Source organism: Heloderma suspectum, chromosome 1 (genome assembly GCF_057233095.1).
Source record: "Heloderma suspectum isolate Gila_16-S chromosome 1, 16-S_ref, whole genome shotgun sequence".
Lineage (NCBI taxonomy): Eukaryota > Metazoa > Chordata > Lepidosauria > Squamata > Helodermatidae > Heloderma > Heloderma suspectum.
Genome location: NC_139458.1, coordinates 321,615,023 through 321,632,508, shown reverse-complemented (window position 1 = coordinate 321,632,508; position 17,486 = coordinate 321,615,023). Strand labels below are relative to the sequence as shown.

Here is a 17,486-nt window from a genome sequence, read left to right as displayed (position 1 = left end):
AGAAATCCTATGTCTTCTTTATTCAGAAGGAATAAAGTGTTAAATGTGTTCAATAGGGTTTGCTCCTAGTAAATGTACACAGGATGAATCCTAGGCATACATAGTTGGAAGCAAGTAAGCCCCTTTGAACATAGTCAGACTTACTTCTGAGTAAACATGTACAGGATTGTGCTGATAGTGTGCTTAGTACCACAACCTTTTTCTCACAGTTATTCAGTAACTGCTTTCTAGAGCTGTAAACCTCAATTGCCCCTTCATGGATCACTGCCTTGTTGTGGCGAAGGGGCTTGCGTAACTCAGTGAAGCCATAAGCTATGCCGTGCAGGGCCACCCAAGACGGACAGGTCATGGCAGAGAGTTCTGACAAAATGTGGTCCACTGGAGAAGGAAATGGCAACCCACTCCAGTATTCTTGCCAAGAAAACCCCATGGAACGTATCACAAGGCTAAAAGAGATGACGCCGGAAGATGAGCCCCTCAGGTCGGAAGGTGTCCAATATGCTACTGGGGAAGAGCAGAGGGTATTTCCAAGTAGCGCCAGAAAGAGTGAAGCGGCTGGGCCAAAGCCAAAAGGACACTCAGCTGTGGATGTGTCTGGTGGTGAAAAGAAAATCCGATGCTGTAAAGAACAATATTGTTTAGGAACCTGGAATGTCAGATCAATGAATCAAGGTAAGCTGGAGGTGGTCAAACATGAGATGGCAAGATTGAACATCGACATCTTGGGAATCAGCGAACTAAAATGGACAGGCATGGGCGAATTTAATTCAGGTGACCATCATATCTACTATTGTGGGCAAGAATCCCTTAGAAGAAATGGAGTAGCACTCATAGTCAACAAAAGGGTGGGAAAAGCAGTACTGGGGTACAATCTTAAAAATGATAGAATGATCTCAGTACGAATCCAAGGCAAACCATTCAACATCACAGTAATTCAAGTCTATGCCCCAACCACTGAGGCCAAAGAAGCTGAGGTTGATCGGTTCTATGAAGACCTACAACACCTTCTAGAACTAACACCAAAAAAAGATGTCCTCTTCATCATAGGGGATTGGAATGCTAAAGTAGGAAGTCAAGAAATCACCAGGATAAAAGGCAGGCATGGCCTAGGTGTACAAAATGAAGCAGGACAAAAGCTAATAGAGTTTTGCCAAGAGAACATGCTGATCATAGCAAACACTCTTTTCCAACAGCACAAGAGGCGACTCTACACATGGACGTCACCAGATGGTCAATATCGAAATCAGATTGATTATGTCCTTTGCAGCCAAAGATGGAGAAGCTCCATACAGTCAGTAAAAACAAGACCTGGAGCTGACTGTGGCTCAGATCATGAGCTGCTTCTTGCAAAATTTCGGCTTAAATTGAAGAACGTCGGGAAAACCACTAAACCGTTCAGGTATGACCTAAATCATATCCCTTATGAATATACAGTGGAGGTGAGGAATAGATTTCAGGGATTAGACCTGATAGACAGAGTGCCTGAGGAACTATGGACGGAGGTCCGTAACATTGTTCAGGAGGCAGCAACTCAATCCATCCCAAAGAAAAAGAAATGCAAGAAAGCCAAGTGGCTGTCTGATGAGGCTTTACAAGTAGCTGATGAAAGAAGGGAAGCGAAAAGCAAGGGAGAAAGGGGAAGATATACCCAACTGAACGCAGAGTTCCAGAGAATAGCAAGGAGAGACAAGAAGGCCTTCTTAAATGAACAATGCAAAGAAATCGAGGAAAACAACAGAATGGGAAAGACTAGAGATCTCTTCAAGAAAATCGGAGATCTCAAGGGAACGTTTTGTGCAAAGACGGGCATGATAAAGGACAAAGAAGGCAGGGACCTAACAGAAGCAGATGAGATTAAGAAGAGGTGGCAAGAATACACAGAAGAACTATACAGGAAAGATCTGAATGTCCCTGATAGCCATGATAGTGCGCTCACTGAACTTGAGCCGGACATCCTAGAGAGTGAAGTCAAGTGGGCCTTAGGAAGCATTAGTAACAACAAAGCTAGCGGAGATGACAGTATTCCAGCCGAGCTATTTAAAATCCTAAAAGATGATGCTGTTAAAGTGCTGCATTCAATATGCCAACAAATCTGGAACACTCAACAGTGGCCACAAGACTGGAAAAGGTCAGTTTACATTCCAATTCCAAAGAAGGGCAACGCCAAAGAGTGTTCAAACTACCGCACAATTGCGCTCATTTCACATGCCAGCAAGGTGATGCTCAAAATCCTACAAGCTAGGCTTCAGCAGTATGCGAACCGAGAACTACCGGAAGTACAAGCTGGGTTTCGAAAAGGCAGAGGAACTAGAGATCAAATCGCCAACATTCGCTGCATCATGGAGAAAGCAAGAGAATTCCAGAAAAACGTCTATTTCTGCTTCATTGACTACGCTAAAGCCTTTGATTGTGTGGATCACAACAAACTGTGGCAAATTCTTAAAGTGATGGGAGTACCAGACCACCTTACCTGTCTCCTGAGAAACCTGTACGAGGGTCAAGAAGCAACAGTAAGAACCAGACATGGAACAACCGATTGGTTCAAAATTGGGAAAGGAGTACGACAAGGCTGCATATTGTCACCCTGCTTATTTAACTTATATGCAGAGTACATCATGAGAAATGCCGGGTTGGATGAATCAGAGGTCGGAATTAAGATTGCTGGGAGAATTATCAACAACCTCCGATATGCAGACGATACCACCCTAATGGCAGAAAGCGAAGAGGATCTCAAGAGCCTCTTGTTGAGGGTGAAAGAGGAGAGTGCAAAAGCTGGTTTGAAACTCAACATTAAAAAAACGAAGATCATGGCATCTGGCCCCATCTCTTCCTGGCATATAGAAGGGGAAGAAATGGAAGCAGTGACAGATTTTACTTTCTTGGGCTCCAAGATCACCGCAGACGGTGACTGTAGCCATGAAATTAAAAGACGCTTGCTCCTTGGGAGGAAAGCTATGGCCAACCTAGACAGCATAGTAAGAAGCAGAGACATCACCTTGCCGACAAAGGTCCGTCTAATCAAAGCTATGGTTTTCCCAGTAGTAATGTATGGCTGTGAGAGCTGGACTGTAAGGAAGGCTGAGCGCCGAAGAATTGATGCTTTCGAACTGTGGTGCTGGAGAAGACTCTTACGAGTCCCCTGGACTGCAAGGAGGTCAAATCAGTCCATCCTAAAGGAAATCAACCCTGAGTGCTCATTGGAAGGACAGATACTGAAGCTGAAGCTCGAATATTTTGGCCACCTAATGCGAAGAGAAAACTCTCTGGAAAAGACCCTGATGCTGGGAAAGACTGAAGGCAAAAGGAGAAGGGGACGGCAGAGGATGAGATGGCTAGATAGCATCACGGATGCAATGAATATGAACTTGAGCACGCTCCGGGAGAGAGCGGAGGACAGGAAGGCCTGGCGTGCTATGGTCCATGGGGTCACGAAGAGTTGGACACGACTGAACGACTGAACAACAACAAACCTCAATTGACTTTAAGTTTTAATAGCATTAAAATTACCCTACAGACTCATTTTTCACAACAAGCAAAAGCTCCTGGGCTCATGAATCTTGAAAGGATCACTACAGATATGCAGCTTGTTCTTATCTCTTACAGATTTGATGAAAAAGAAACTTACCAATGGCTTTTACTTCATGCTTGCACCTGGAAGTAGCAGATAATTTAAGAGGTTGGAAATGGCTTCTGCAGGCATGACTTATCCATGCCAAATTTGTAAAGTATAGTGTAACACATCACGTTATTCTCCTTCTGTATCATTTGGCATATTACATAGTTATCTGTATCATTTGGAGCAGTCTTCCTCAACCGTGTTCCTCCTCACAAAGGATAATAGGAATTGTCATCCAACACATCTGGGGGGCTTCAGTTTGGGGAAGGCTGTTTTGGAGTGTTTCCATGACAGCCAAGCTTTCATCATAAATAGCCTGTACTGGTATGGAGACTCCATTGCAGGCAGAAGAATGACATGTATTACAAGCTTTGGTGACAGTGTGAAGTCATGGGATGAAGGTAAAAATTAGACCAAACTTTAGTTCCAAGTAAGAATGTTGAGCATCGCAGTTTCATTGATTTCTAAAGGACTGACTTCCAAATAAGTCTCTGTGTGTGTGTGTGTGTGTATGTATGTGTATACATATACATATACATATACATATATATATTCCTGCCCATGCATCCTGATCCTAAAGACTTTACATTAGGAAGTGTTGCACTGATTTCTGTAGCATTGATTTCCATCCTGTATTTAAGATTAGGATGGTTGAAGCTCCAGTACTTCAAAATCCGAAGTATCTCCTTTACCACTGGCTGAATGAACTTTGTTAGAAGTAACTGTAAAGATGTCCTTGTGGGACTTTGTGTTTGTCTTAATGCTAAATGCATTGGATGTGATTCAGCAAGCTGAGCTTTGTATACACTACCAAAAGATTTGTATCTATTTATACACTGATATCCTGCCTTTATCTCCAATGAGCCCTAGGTGGTGTACATGATCCTCCTCCTTTCTATTTTTATTCTCACAACAACCCTGTGAGGTAGATTAGGCTGAGAGTGACTGTCTCAAAGGCACCCAGTGAGCTTCATTGCTGAATTAAGATTTGAACCTATGTCTCCTCAGTCCTAGTCCAACACCCTAACCATTACACCATACTGGTTCTCTATTAGCTAGTCTCCTCTAGAAACTCTGTTCATTGAGTTCAAAAGAACTGAACAGGGTAGGGTGGCTTTGGCGAAACAGATCCAGAAACAGGGTTACAGTTACACATCTGGAGCCCAGTTGACTTGTTTCCACATGATAGGTACATTTCAGAGAAACTTAAGATGCATACTAATATCCATAAAAACAAGAACCAGCATGTTTGTTTTTTTGCCCCTGCAGGTTTGAGCCTGGTTTCTTGCCACCTTCCCTCTTCAAATGACACTCATACCCACCTCCGCAGCAAACAGTGATTTCCTAGATGGTTTATTTACTCTCCCATTCTTCTTGTGGGCTGTCCCCTCTTTTTGTTATTTGAAGTACAATTCAAATCTTGTACAATTATACAAGCAATATTGGTGCAGTTATTCAAGTACACAATCATATACTACCTCTTTTGTTTTTAATTAAAAACTGGTACTTTTGTTATTAACTTGAAAAACTGCCCTAGCGAGTGGAGGAGGGTGCTTCATGATGACACAGGTGCTCAGCCAACCAGCTGAGCCCCTTCTGTTGCACAGCCCCTTCTGTTTCAAACTGACAGTAGAAGTTTGAGTTGAACTCCGTCAGAAGTTTGTATGTGTGAAGACTGTATGTGTGATAGTTAGAGATGTATGTATTTTGTTAAATCTGTTCTGTTTATGTTTTGTGGATTGTCAGAGGTTGTTCGTTCCATTGTTCACTTAATGATGGAGTCAGATTTTTTTTAGGAATGTATGAGAATATCATTCCATTTGTATAAGTGCACATTTGCACGGTGCGCATTAGCACAAATGTGGACTTGCATTAATGCACACGGGCGTTAATGCTAATATGCATTAACGCAAATGCGAACAACCGGTCCACAAGTCTGCAAAATCTGTGTGATTCAGAAAAAGGCAGTCCGCTGTGGAATCCACAGGTTGTATTCATAGAAATCTGAACTCAGTTGAATCCATTGTGGATTTCTCCACCATTCCTAGTGACAACAACATGGTGAGTGCACTTTCCAGAATGGAGTGGCTCGTGTTTTACATATGCCTAGACTTTCTCTTAGGCACACAAATAAGCAGGAGGATGCATGGAGTACCTGGGCTCTTACCTTTGTTTACATTCCTATCAATTTTGTTTTGTAGCAGAAATGTACTTGATAGCACAATCCAATGCATGTCTACTCAGAGTAAATCCCATTGAGTTCAGTGGGGCTTATTCCCAGATAAGTGTGTGTAGTCTTAGTTAACCTTTTTGTCCCTAGCATGAAAACTTGTAAGAAAATGTGTTTATAAGGTAGAAGGCAGAATGAAATCACTTTAGCTATTTTTTCTCTCCAAGGCTAACAAGTCAAAAAGTGTCAAATATGGTTTTGCTCTGAAAGTCAGTGAGGACAAAAAGAGCACAATTTAAGTTTGCCATATATTCCATATTCCATAAGATATATATTCCATAAGATATTGGGGTGACGTACAAGATTTCTCACTTTATGACAGCTGGTAATGCAAAAGCTCAAACTGAGTTTCTAATCACTAGTTGTAATAAAGATCAGTATATCAGCTTTTGTCTTTCCATTGTACCTTCTTACATATGAAACATTGCAACATTATTCCAGTTTTAAGCAATCCTTTTGTTGTTTTCATTTTAAGGGTGTTGGGAAGCACACGTTAGCCAAAAAATTAGCCCAGATTTGGAAGTGTACACTCATAAATGGTAAATATGAAAAACATATTAATTTGACAATATTTCATTCTTTACATTTTTGTGTAATTCCTAACATGAGAGGCCTGTGAAACTATTTGCAGTGTTTTCCTGATTAATCTTATGATTTCGTCAGAAGAGATTAAAGGCTTACATAGGTAATATCACGGGTGAGCAACTTCGGGAGGTCTGGGAGCCATTTTTACCCCCTGGATTCCCACCCCTGTCCCCCAGTGGTCAGCAGGTGCCAAAATATAAAATAATAATTTTAAAATGGTGTCCGTAGTGGCTATGGAGCACCCAAAGGGTCAAAAATAGCTTATTTTTACGCTTTGTGGGCTCTGTAGCCACTACAGATGCCTTAAAAAAATGTTTTTAATGAATTTGGGAGGCAGCAGGGGGTGGCAGGGGGCCACATGCAGCCCACAGGCTGTGTGTTGCCCACCCCTGCTAATACGAGCAAACAAGGGAGGGCCAGTCAACAAACAAGGGATATTCAAAGAGGTTCAGATTCTCATTTCAGATATTAAATTTTAGAATATTAGTTAAAAACTTCAGTTTGATCATGCTCTGAAAATGCTAGAAAAACACAAATCTTGAAAAAGAAAACAGTTTTTTTCTGGAGGATTCCCCTTTACATCCTTTAGGAGGATTACGTAAGAAATAACATCCCTTCGGCCTCCTCATCTTGGATGCTGGTTGCAACTTGGAGAGTTACTTCCATGTCTTTTTAACAGCATTGGGCAGTATCTAATGGTTACTAGCTGCATGCAGCCAGTCCTTCGGATTCTGTTATGCAAGCAGCCCTTACTGCTCGCTCAATGGAGATTTAGTGCTTCCAGGGACAACCTGAAACAAGCAGAAACGCTTCTATCTGGAACGGGGCAGGTTGCCGGAGCTCACATAAAGGAGCTCCGCTGACCTGCTCCCTTCCTGAAACAAGTATTTCCGGTCATTTGGGGGCCTGCCCCTGGAAGCACTAAATCACCATTGCGCAAGTGGTGGGAACCGCTTGCGCAACGGAATTGGTGGGCTGGCCGCATGCGGAACGACACTGGCAGTGGGCCCTGTGCGCAGATGAACAGGATTGGTTACTGCCCTTTGTGACAATAAAGCATGCTGTGATTCCAGCTTCTTTCACCCCACTCTTCATCTGCCATCCGTTCATTGACCCAAGAGGCACAGTGTGAACGAAGCCATGGCTGTAGCAATTTTTTCTGCTGTAAAGTGATTTAAGGGTGTGCAACCTGGCAACCTCATCGTCACTTCAGCTACTTACTTTTTTAAATTAAGTTCTTCCACAGGGTCAATCTGCCCCACAGAGTCAATGCATAATTCCCCTGGTGATCTCGCCTTTGTGAACCATTACTTTACTTAAATTTCCAAGAGTAATTCAAGAGTATAACACAGCAAGGCAGTGATTGGATTCTTGGTCACTCAGGGCTAATCTGGCATCAGCAGGATTGTGAGTCAAAGGCAAAGTCTGCAAAGGGGCATCTGGCTGATTATCCAGTTTGTTTCAGAAAGAAGGGCTTCTCTGAAATTCTACCATTGGTGCATGATTACAGTGATTTCCAAAGAACTGCAATACTTAATTGCAATATGAATTTTAATTGCAATATGATTTTACATTACATGTGAGAAAAATGACTTGTGTTAACTTAATTCTGTCATTAACTGTTTCTTTACAAAGCATTAATTAGAAAAACACGGGAGCCCTCTGGTGGCTGAAACTGCAGTCCTGATTTTTGTGTAAGTCATGGTCAAATGGACATGATGCAGGAGATCCAGGGTGCTTCAAGATGAGGTTTTTATTGTGCATTTGCCATACCTCATTCATGGACATTTACAGTGGGGTTTAGACGATATTGTCCTCCTCCTGTGTTGCTTCCGTGTTTTCCCGCCATTCTTCTGTTTTGTTTTGTTTTAAATCTTAATGGGAAAACCAGGAGTTTTTTGGAATCGCAAAGCAATTTGTCACCATCCACAGGGGGCGGGGGGATGCACCATAGTGCTCTTTTCCACTATGTGCTTCAGGGAGTGGTTGTGATGTCAGTGGTGACAACTGCAGGGAGAGTGTTCCAACTCCAACCCTCCTCCATTTGTGTTTCACTACACCCAAGGACTCCTTTGCCATTCTGATTCTGGGATCCATATATGAGAGAGAAGAAATGTCCCCTTTCCCTTTTTAGATGGCTGATGCCAGTGGTGTACAGGATGTCCACCAAGATCTCCCACTTTAAAACAACAACAACTAACATGTGGTTGCTTTGATGATCAGAGATGCGGCATCGGGAGAGAGGGTGTTTATCTCTTATCCCCGTATTGTTTTCTCTGTCTAAATCTTGGCTTACGAAGCTGGTATTAGCTAAGGGTGGGAACATACAAATACTCTATACTTTATAATGGTTTTAGAACACTTTTGTTATTTTTGCATTCTGACAAAGTTACAGCATGAAGATTTATTAATTGCCATCAGTCTATTCATGCAGATGTGGATCAGTACATTCTACTTTTAATAAAAATAATAAAAATTAGTATCCAGGCCAAAATATATTTTGGTTCTCAGCCAACAGTTTATGTATTGCTTTGTTGTTAAAGCATATCCCCAAATTCTGTTAAACGGTAACCAAGGAGGCCAACAGCAAATTTAAAAGAAACAAACAAAAGTGTTGTAAAATCTATAACTTACTAAAATTTCCCAGGCATTTTAGCATTTTAGCTTTCTAGACTTTTAGCTTTGCTGTTTTGAATCTGTATTTTAAATCTCTGCATTGCTGCTAGGTTTTCTTCTGGTTTTCTTCTGGTTGTATTGTTATATTGTGGTTTTAATCTTTTTATATTTTATATTGTTTTACTGTGTGCTTTTTGGTTTTAATTTTTGTGAACCACCCAGAGAGCTTTGACTATTGGGCGGTATAGAAATGAAATAAATAAATAAAATGTCAAATGGTTACAGCTAAAAATAGAACTATGCATTCCTAAGCTTTACAAAAGCAAATGATTTTGGTGGCTGCTCGTCTGGGGGTTGGGGGCCCACGTTACCCCACTGGGGCCCACATCCTCCCCCACCAGTGACAAAACTGGTGCCACAGTGATGGCAACCACCCTGCAACTTTGCTTAAAAACAAGGCACATGTTCCCAGTGCACCTTATTTTCAAAGCAAAATGGACACTTTTTTTGCTGCCTTTGCAGCAAAGTCAGTGGCGTCGGGAGACAGTGGAGGCTGCAATAAAAGGCCATGGGGGAGGTGCTGCGGATCATGATTTGCCTACCCCTGATCTAAGCAAATACATTCCTATGGATATAAGCCGCCCTTTCATTGATTTCAGGAGGAAGGATGTTATAGCTGCTTAGCAACTATAGGCGGTACTGCTCAATTATTTCAAGGGTCTGTATTGGCCCCAGGCCTGTAATCAAGTCACTTGTAGTGTTAGAGGGCTCTAGAAACACATAATGCTTGACTTAGGTTCATTATAAGTCCAATTTCCTTGCTAGTGGGCCTCTGAGCATGTGAGGAGTCAAAGGTTGATACCACGGCCTCAACACATTCCATGCTAACGAAGGCTAATATCTTATCAGGGCCTAGGACGTGTCTGAGAAGTGAGGCTATGTTTATGCCAAGCTGCAGGTGGCTGTGCTGGGAAAGTTAGCATGCACTGTTAGTCTATGATGGGAAAGTTGTAGACGAATGCTAATTAACGCTTGCTTCTGTCATGCTGCCTCACTGCTAACATGTATGGTATAAAACCCATTTTACCCCATGGCTCTGGGTTCAGAGAAGCTGTCTGATCCAACCATTGGGTTCGCCTGTGTGCTGATTGTACTCAATAAATTATCTCCTTGTAAGTAAGCCTGGGTCTGATTTATCACTAAATTGGCACCTTTAAATTAAGAGTTCGAAGCCTACTGCAGGGGCAAGACAGGGTCCAAAGTAAATGGAATGATATCCTTTGGTTGCTAGCCAATGGAGACAGGCTCTTCCATTCCCCTCCACCAGGACTGGCAGCTGACAATAGGTGACAAAGAAATGAAAACTGATTGGTTGTGGCGTGAATAGACAAAGTTCAGCAAGAATGGCAAAGCACGGCCTTAATAAAGCAAAAGGAACAAATAAAGGCTAGGAGGCAGGCAGCCACTTTCACCCCAAAAAGTGGCTCCCTGGCCTTTGCTTGTCCCTTTTGCCTTATGGGCAGAGGGAAAGGGAAGCCTGCTGTCTGGAAATGTGAATTTAAAACTCCTGCCAGAACTTAGGGGCAGGCAAATCACAATCCGCAGGCCATGTTTCTTTGGACTAGGGCTTTAACGTAGCCCTGCAACACCAAGCACAGCCTGCAAATTGCCCACCAGGGGCACAGTAAGCATCCTGTCTTTTTTCCCTGCCAGGGATTATAACGTCATGGAACTCACCAAGCACCTGGGAGGCCACACTGCACAATAGGTAGTGGGGCAGATCTTGTTGTAGAGATTTTGGAATAGTTAAGACCAGCCTTCCCTAACCTGGAACCCCCGATGTGTTGGACCACAGCTCCCAGCATCCCCCAGCCAGCCACAGACTCCTAGCTCTCCCAAGATCTCTAGCATAGGTCTTTCACATCACCTGATCCTTTTTACTGGAGACATCAGGAACTAAACCTGCATCCTGGCTGTTGTAATCCAGCATATTTGAAGGACACCAGGTTGGGGAAGGCTGGTTAGGAGTAAACTGTGCAGTCTGAAGAGTCGTGTGACAATATTTTTTACATTTGGAGGGAGCATGGCTACATGCTTAACATAGTAAAAAAAAAAATGTGTCAGGGATTCCGAACAAGATGAGATATTACATTGCAGGAACAAAACGAAATACAAGAGCACTTTATGGTTCCCAGATTTTCTCCATAATGTCCAAAGTGGAGCTTTGACATCACCTCCATATTGCGAGATGCGCAAGCGCCCAGCACAGGAACAATTTCTGCATTCCATTACGGATGGTTAGCTGTGGACTAGGGATGTATAATGAGCTTTATAGTAATCCTGTGTTAAAGTGGTTATTGTTTAATCACCATTTAAAGGAGTCTAAACTCTATTGTGTATTTTAATGTCCTGTATATATGCAAGCATAAATCAACGTCTAATAAACTTTTTTTATGTGATGTATCAATTTTAGCTTTAGAGCTGATAGCTGAGAACATAACAGCAGAAACAGAATATGGACTCAAGGTAAAGCCTTATTTTATTTATTTAATTGGGTTTATTGGGCCTACTCTATTTTATTCTTCTTTAAGGCTGTGGTTCTCTCAAACGGTACTGCCAAAGAAAGTTTGGTCCATTTCAGTGGTGCTCACAACTATGAATCATCGTGAGGTCTGATTGTAAGGCAGGACTAGGAGTTTCAGAGAAGGAACCATCTCTCCGTCGTAGAGCACATGCTTTGCATGCAGGTTCAGTTCCTGGCATCTCCAGTAAAAAGCATCAGGTAGCAGGTGATGGGAAAGACTCTGCTGGAGATTTTGAAGAGCTTGTCAGTCAGTAAACAATACTGGGCCAGATGGAGAAATAGCGTGACATGGTATGAAGCTGCGTACTATCTTAATTATGTATCTAATATGTATACTTTATTTTTCTTTAGAGTAAGGAATTGCTTTATCAAGGTCAAAGTGTTCCTGAAGAATTGCTTATAAAGATGCTTCTGAATAAGATTGAATCTCCAGAGGTTATGCACTTCGGTACATGTTTTCTTTTTGTTTTCTTGACAATCAAGTATGCTCCCCATGATCCTATAAGGGTTGAGGGATCCTCCAGAACGGTGTAGGAGGTGGTGCTGGGGCTTCAGAGGGAGGGGGAAGTGGCAAAAATCACCTCTCCCCCCCCCCCCGCCCTTCCCACCAGTGGGACCATTCTGAGTGGAGCTTCACTGCAGAAATAAAACTCTGGATCCAACCTACAGTTTACAAGGTCAGAATGGCTAAATTTGGGGGTGGGAAGAGTTCCTTGCTTCTAGGCAGCTACCATAGTATGTGAAATGAAATGTGTACACAAGGTACCATCGTATATATTGTTTTTAAATGTTAAAATATGTTTTTTGTGTTTTTTGCAGGTTATGTTCTCTGTGATTTTCCTTCTCTTTCAGAGGAATTCATGAGTATACCGGAACAGATAGAAATAATTAGAAATTTAAAATTAAAACCAGATTTCCTGATTAATATTAAGGTAATGTCAGTTTTTGATGATTTCTTAGTCCATCTCATACTCTGTAAATGTGATTAATACTTTGGAGGAGTGAAATGTTTCATTTTTGTGTTCTAGTTGTCGCAAAGGTTCTGATTGCTTCTGAACTAGACTTTTTCTCTGATATGGACTCTCTTCAGTCATTCATTTTCTCCTGAGAATTCAGACAGTTCTTCAAAGCTCTTGCATTCTTGTTTTTTCCTAGGTGGTGTTCTAGATTTTTAAACTGCTAATTTGTAGTGATTTTGAGCGCTTAGGTTTCCATTGTAGCCCAATCCTTTCAGGTGTGTATGACCTGACCAGGTGCTATTATCTTACCTGGTTTGGAGGTGGTGTGGCTTGAGAAGTGATTGGTGATGAAATGTAACCCTGCCTCTGTCTCTGTCATCTGCCCATTCTCCACCATTACCTGTCCTAAAACACTGATCATCCGCTATGGAGTTCAAACTGTAGAGAATCCTGATATGTTTCAAGGGAAGGGGGGTGGGTGGAAAAAATAAAACAGACAAGGACAGTATCAATTGTCTTTTCTAATTTTTTTGGCCTTGAAATTGTCATAGGACTGGGAAAGTGAGGGTGGGAACTAGGAAGCATGTCAGTTTCACTTCTTTAAATTAAAATGTGGAACTATATAGCCTAGTCCAGCCTTCCCTAATTGAGTGCCCTCTAGATGTTTTGGACTTCAACTCTCGTTAGCCTGAGCTGCATGGCCAATGGTGAAGGATGCTGGGAGGTGTGGTCCAAAACAACTGGAGGGCACCAGGTTGGGGAAGGCTGGTCTAGTCTAATTCTGGTGGTGGTGTGAACATACTGCTTTTGATGGGGGAATGAAATCGATGTGGATTCTCTTCCTTTACTTTTGTAGCCAACCTCGGTAATTTCAAGGCAAAAATAAGATGAAGTTTTCTACTCGTGTCAATTTGGCGTCCCTTCACTGAGCAGCAGGAATATTTGTGCAAGGGTTCTTAGTGGAAAAGGCGTGAGCAGGGGAAAATTTCCCATCAGAGGTAGCATGCCAGAACTCCTATTAGGAGAGTTCCCTACCTTTTCCCTACCTTAGAGCAACAGCAGCTGCAGTGAGAATGGTGGGTGCTCTGTACAGGAGAAGGGTCAGCCAGCTGAAGTCTCTGCTGCCACAGCTGTGGATGACAGTCACTCTAGGGCAGAAAGGTTGGATAAAGTTTTGTCAGTATGAAGAAAATGATCCATTGAGTAGTGACTACATATTGAACATATACCATTGCATTACACTAGAACATCTATAGCATTAATAGTACACACAGAAATCATTACTTTTTTGTTGCTACTTGGGAAACGGTTTCTGATTTTTCCTGTTGTGATTCTGGAGATGTTGGTACTTTAATTTTACAGAGGTATAATTGTAAAGTCAGCAGATATCCTAAAAGTGATTATACAAAATGCCAAGACTCTCTTCAAGCTTCACTAGGTTGGAAGAATATTGCTCATTCAGTTTCTAAGACGAGTATGAAGGTACTTGTTATGAAAGATCCACACCTGCAGAAAGTTATGTGCAGTAATCCTGATCACAATCCTTTAGCAAATTAACCATCTATGCAAGGAAATGGGCCATAAGTGGATTGTCCACTTACACTGTCTGAAGCATTCAGTATTCCCATTGTTGAGATACAATAATATTCCAGCAGATATTCCATTGATCTGAGCCTCTGTGATTTTCTTATGTTTACTATTAAAGATAAATAATATTGCTATGTAAACAAAATATTGTTACACAGCATGAACCCCACCTACAAGCTGTGAGACGTTTCGGGGGTCTCAGCACCCACCCAGGACTTTTTCTTAGAATCAGGTCACTGGAAACTGATGGCCTTTCTGTGAGATATATACAGGCTCAGCATAAAATGGGCTTCATGGCATTATCACCCTAACAAATCCCTGTTCCCCATCAGATATCTAGAGGAACACATAGCACCATAGGATTTTCTGCAGAGAACAAAGTCAGCTCTCTGCTTCCTTTGCAATCCCATTTCCAGCACTAACTAACTTCCTGTTACACACACAGTCCTCACTTGCCCCTTCCCTTTGACAAGTGTGGGGAAGAAAGAGAAGTCGTCTCTGCTCATCACCTATGCCTCGTTGGGTCATGCGAGCTCCTATTGAAGCACATTACCAGCTATCAACTGTATTTTGTCCAGTTGTAAGAGCTCCGGGCACCCACACTGATAGCTCTACTTACAAAAATCTTAGCGTCAAGAATTACAGAGTTGGAAGGGATCCAGTGGGTTCATCTTGACCAGCCCCCGTCCCATAACAATTTTTTCCCTATTTTTAACTAGTGTCCTAACTATGATTTGTGCCAAAGAATCACTGGACAAAGACAGCACCCTGACATGGGACAAATATATCAGAGGGAAGAGTGGGATCCTGATATTATTGAAAAGCGTAGGAAAAAGAGGAAGGAACCACATAAACCTGCAGAAGAGGAAGAGGAAGAAGAGGAGGAGGAGGAGGAAGAGGAAACAAATGAGGTATTTTATCCAGATCTTCTGAAGAGGCAATATTAAGAATACTATGAGTAAAAAACCAAAGGGCTCATTCAGAAACAGATTGTCGAGTACATGTTCCTCAGTTCTATTTGTAACTGAATACAAAATTAATTCCTCAATAGATATAAGAACATTCAAATAAAATAACAACATACTTTCTTAGTAACATGAAGTTGTATTACAAATATATAAATAAAATATTTAATAATCCTATATGAATTTTCTGCCCTCATTACCGCAACATGCATAATGCAAAAGAGTCTCCTCCCTGCCCAATAAATTAGTACACTGATTTGAATTTGTATCCTTTTTTCTTTTTTTGGAAGGCTCAGGATGGGTAGCTATAAAATGTGTTTAGAAAAAATAAAATGTAGTAAACTAATTAATTATCTGCATGCCAAACATTGGCTCACACCACGATGCATTACACATTCTCAAAAATGTTTTGGCCAGGCTTTGGCAATCTTCGGGAAAAAGGAGTTCCATGGTTATAGCGGAAGTGGAGAGATCATCTCTCTGCATGCCTGCTCTTGCCATTCAGTCATGGTGCACAGGCAACGTAGACTGTTGGAAGAAACAGAACGCCGGAAGAGCAACAATCATGTGGCTTCCATCTCAGGCATACATTCACTTCAAAGGGCTCAAACCTGGAAAAGATTATTTTTAAAAACATCAATGGTAAAACATCATTGATTTTAATAGATCTGAATTGCACTTTTTTTCTGGGGAAAAAAAGCTTTACTAAAGATTGAGGTCATTCAATCAACAACCTAACCAGCTGCCATTTCAATGCAGACCATTGAAAGCAGAAATTAGAAGCATACAAATGATGAGTTAGAAGCATACAAGTTGGCGACAGCCATCGTAAGTGTTGTTTTTTGTTGTTCAGTCGTTAAGTCGTGTCCGACTCTTTGTGACCCCATGGACCATAGCACGCCAGGCCTTCCTGTCCTCCGCTCTCTCCCGGAGCGTGCTCAAGTTCATATTCATTGCATCCGTGATGCTATCTAGCCATCTCATCCTCTGCCGTCCCCTTCTCCTTTTGCCTTCAATCCTTCCCAGCATCAGGGTCTTTTCCAGAGAGTTTTATCTTCGCATTTGGTGGCAAAAATATTTGAGCTACAGCTTCAGTATCTGTCCTTCCAATGAGCAGTCAGGGTTGATTTCCTTTAGGATGGACTGATTTGACCTCCTTGCAGTCCAGGGAACTCGTAAGAGTCTTCTCCAGCACCACAGTTCGAAAGCATCAATTCTTCAGCCTCAGCCTTCCTTCCTTCCTCAGCTCTCACAGCCATACATTACTACTGAGAAAACCATAGCTTTGATTAGACGGACCTTTGTCGGCAAGGTGATGTCTCTGCTTCTTACTATGCTGTCTAGGTTGGCCATAGCTTTCCTCCCAAGGAGCAAGCGTCTTTTAATTTCATGGCTACAGTCACCGTCTGCGGTGATGTTGGAGCCCAAGAAAGTAAAATCTGTCACTGCTTCCATTTCTTCCCCTTCTATATGCCAGGAAGTGATGAGGCCATATGCCATGATCTTAGTTTTTTTAATGTGGAGTTTCAAACCAGCTTTTGCACTCTCCACTTTCACCCTCAACAAGAGGCTCTTGAGATCCTCTTTGCTTTCTGCCGTTAAGGTGGTATCATCTGCGTATCTGAGGTTGTTGATAATTCTCCGGGCAATCTTAATTCCGACCTATGATTCATCCAACCCGGCGTTTCTCATGATGTACTCTGCATATAAATTAAATAAGCAGGGCGACAATATACAGCCTTGTTGTACTCCTTTCCCAATTTTGAACCAATCGGTTGTTCCATGTCCGGTTCTTATTGTTCCTTCTTGACCCTCATACAGGTTTCTCAGGAGACAGGTAAGGTGGTCTGGTACTCCCATCTCTTTAAGAATTCGCCAGAGTTTGTTGTGATCCACACAATCAAAGGCTTTAGCGTAGTCAATGAAGCAGGAATAGACGTTTTTCTGGAATTCTCTTGCTTTCTCCATGATCCAGCGAATGTTGGCGATTTGATCTCTAGCTCCTCTGCCTCTTCGAAACCCCGCTTGTACTTCCGGTAGTTCTCGGTTCACATGTTTCTGAAGCCTAGCTTGTAGGATTTTGAGCATAACCTTGCTGGCATGTGAAATGAGCGCAATTGTGCAGTAGTTTGAACACTCTTTGGCATTGCCTTTCTTTGGAATTGGAATGTAAACTGACTTTTTCCAGTCTTGTGGCCACTGTTGAGTGTTCCAAATTTGTTGGCATATTGAGTGCAGCACTTTAACAACATCATCTTTTAGGATTTTAAATAGCTCAGCTGGAATACTGTCATCTCCGCTAGTTTTGTTGTTAGTAATGTTTCCTAAGGCCCACTTGACTTCA

The 17,486-nt window shown here is 42.0% G+C and overlaps 1 protein-coding gene across 1 annotated transcript in view; it reads left to right on the top strand.

The window, feature by feature from the left end:
- AK9 (adenylate kinase 9) overlaps positions 1–17,486 on the top strand; it is a 95,683-nt gene that overhangs the window by 1,957 nt on the left and 76,240 nt on the right. Inside the window, exons 3-7 of the mRNA XM_084827268.1 lie at positions 6,322–6,385; positions 11,521–11,573; positions 11,983–12,079; positions 12,451–12,563; positions 14,897–15,088. Of these exons, the coding sequence (XP_084683394.1) occupies positions 6,322–6,385; positions 11,521–11,573; positions 11,983–12,079; positions 12,451–12,563; positions 14,897–15,088 (519 nt within the window). The remainder of the gene's footprint in view (positions 1–6,321; positions 6,386–11,520; positions 11,574–11,982; positions 12,080–12,450; positions 12,564–14,896; positions 15,089–17,486) is intronic.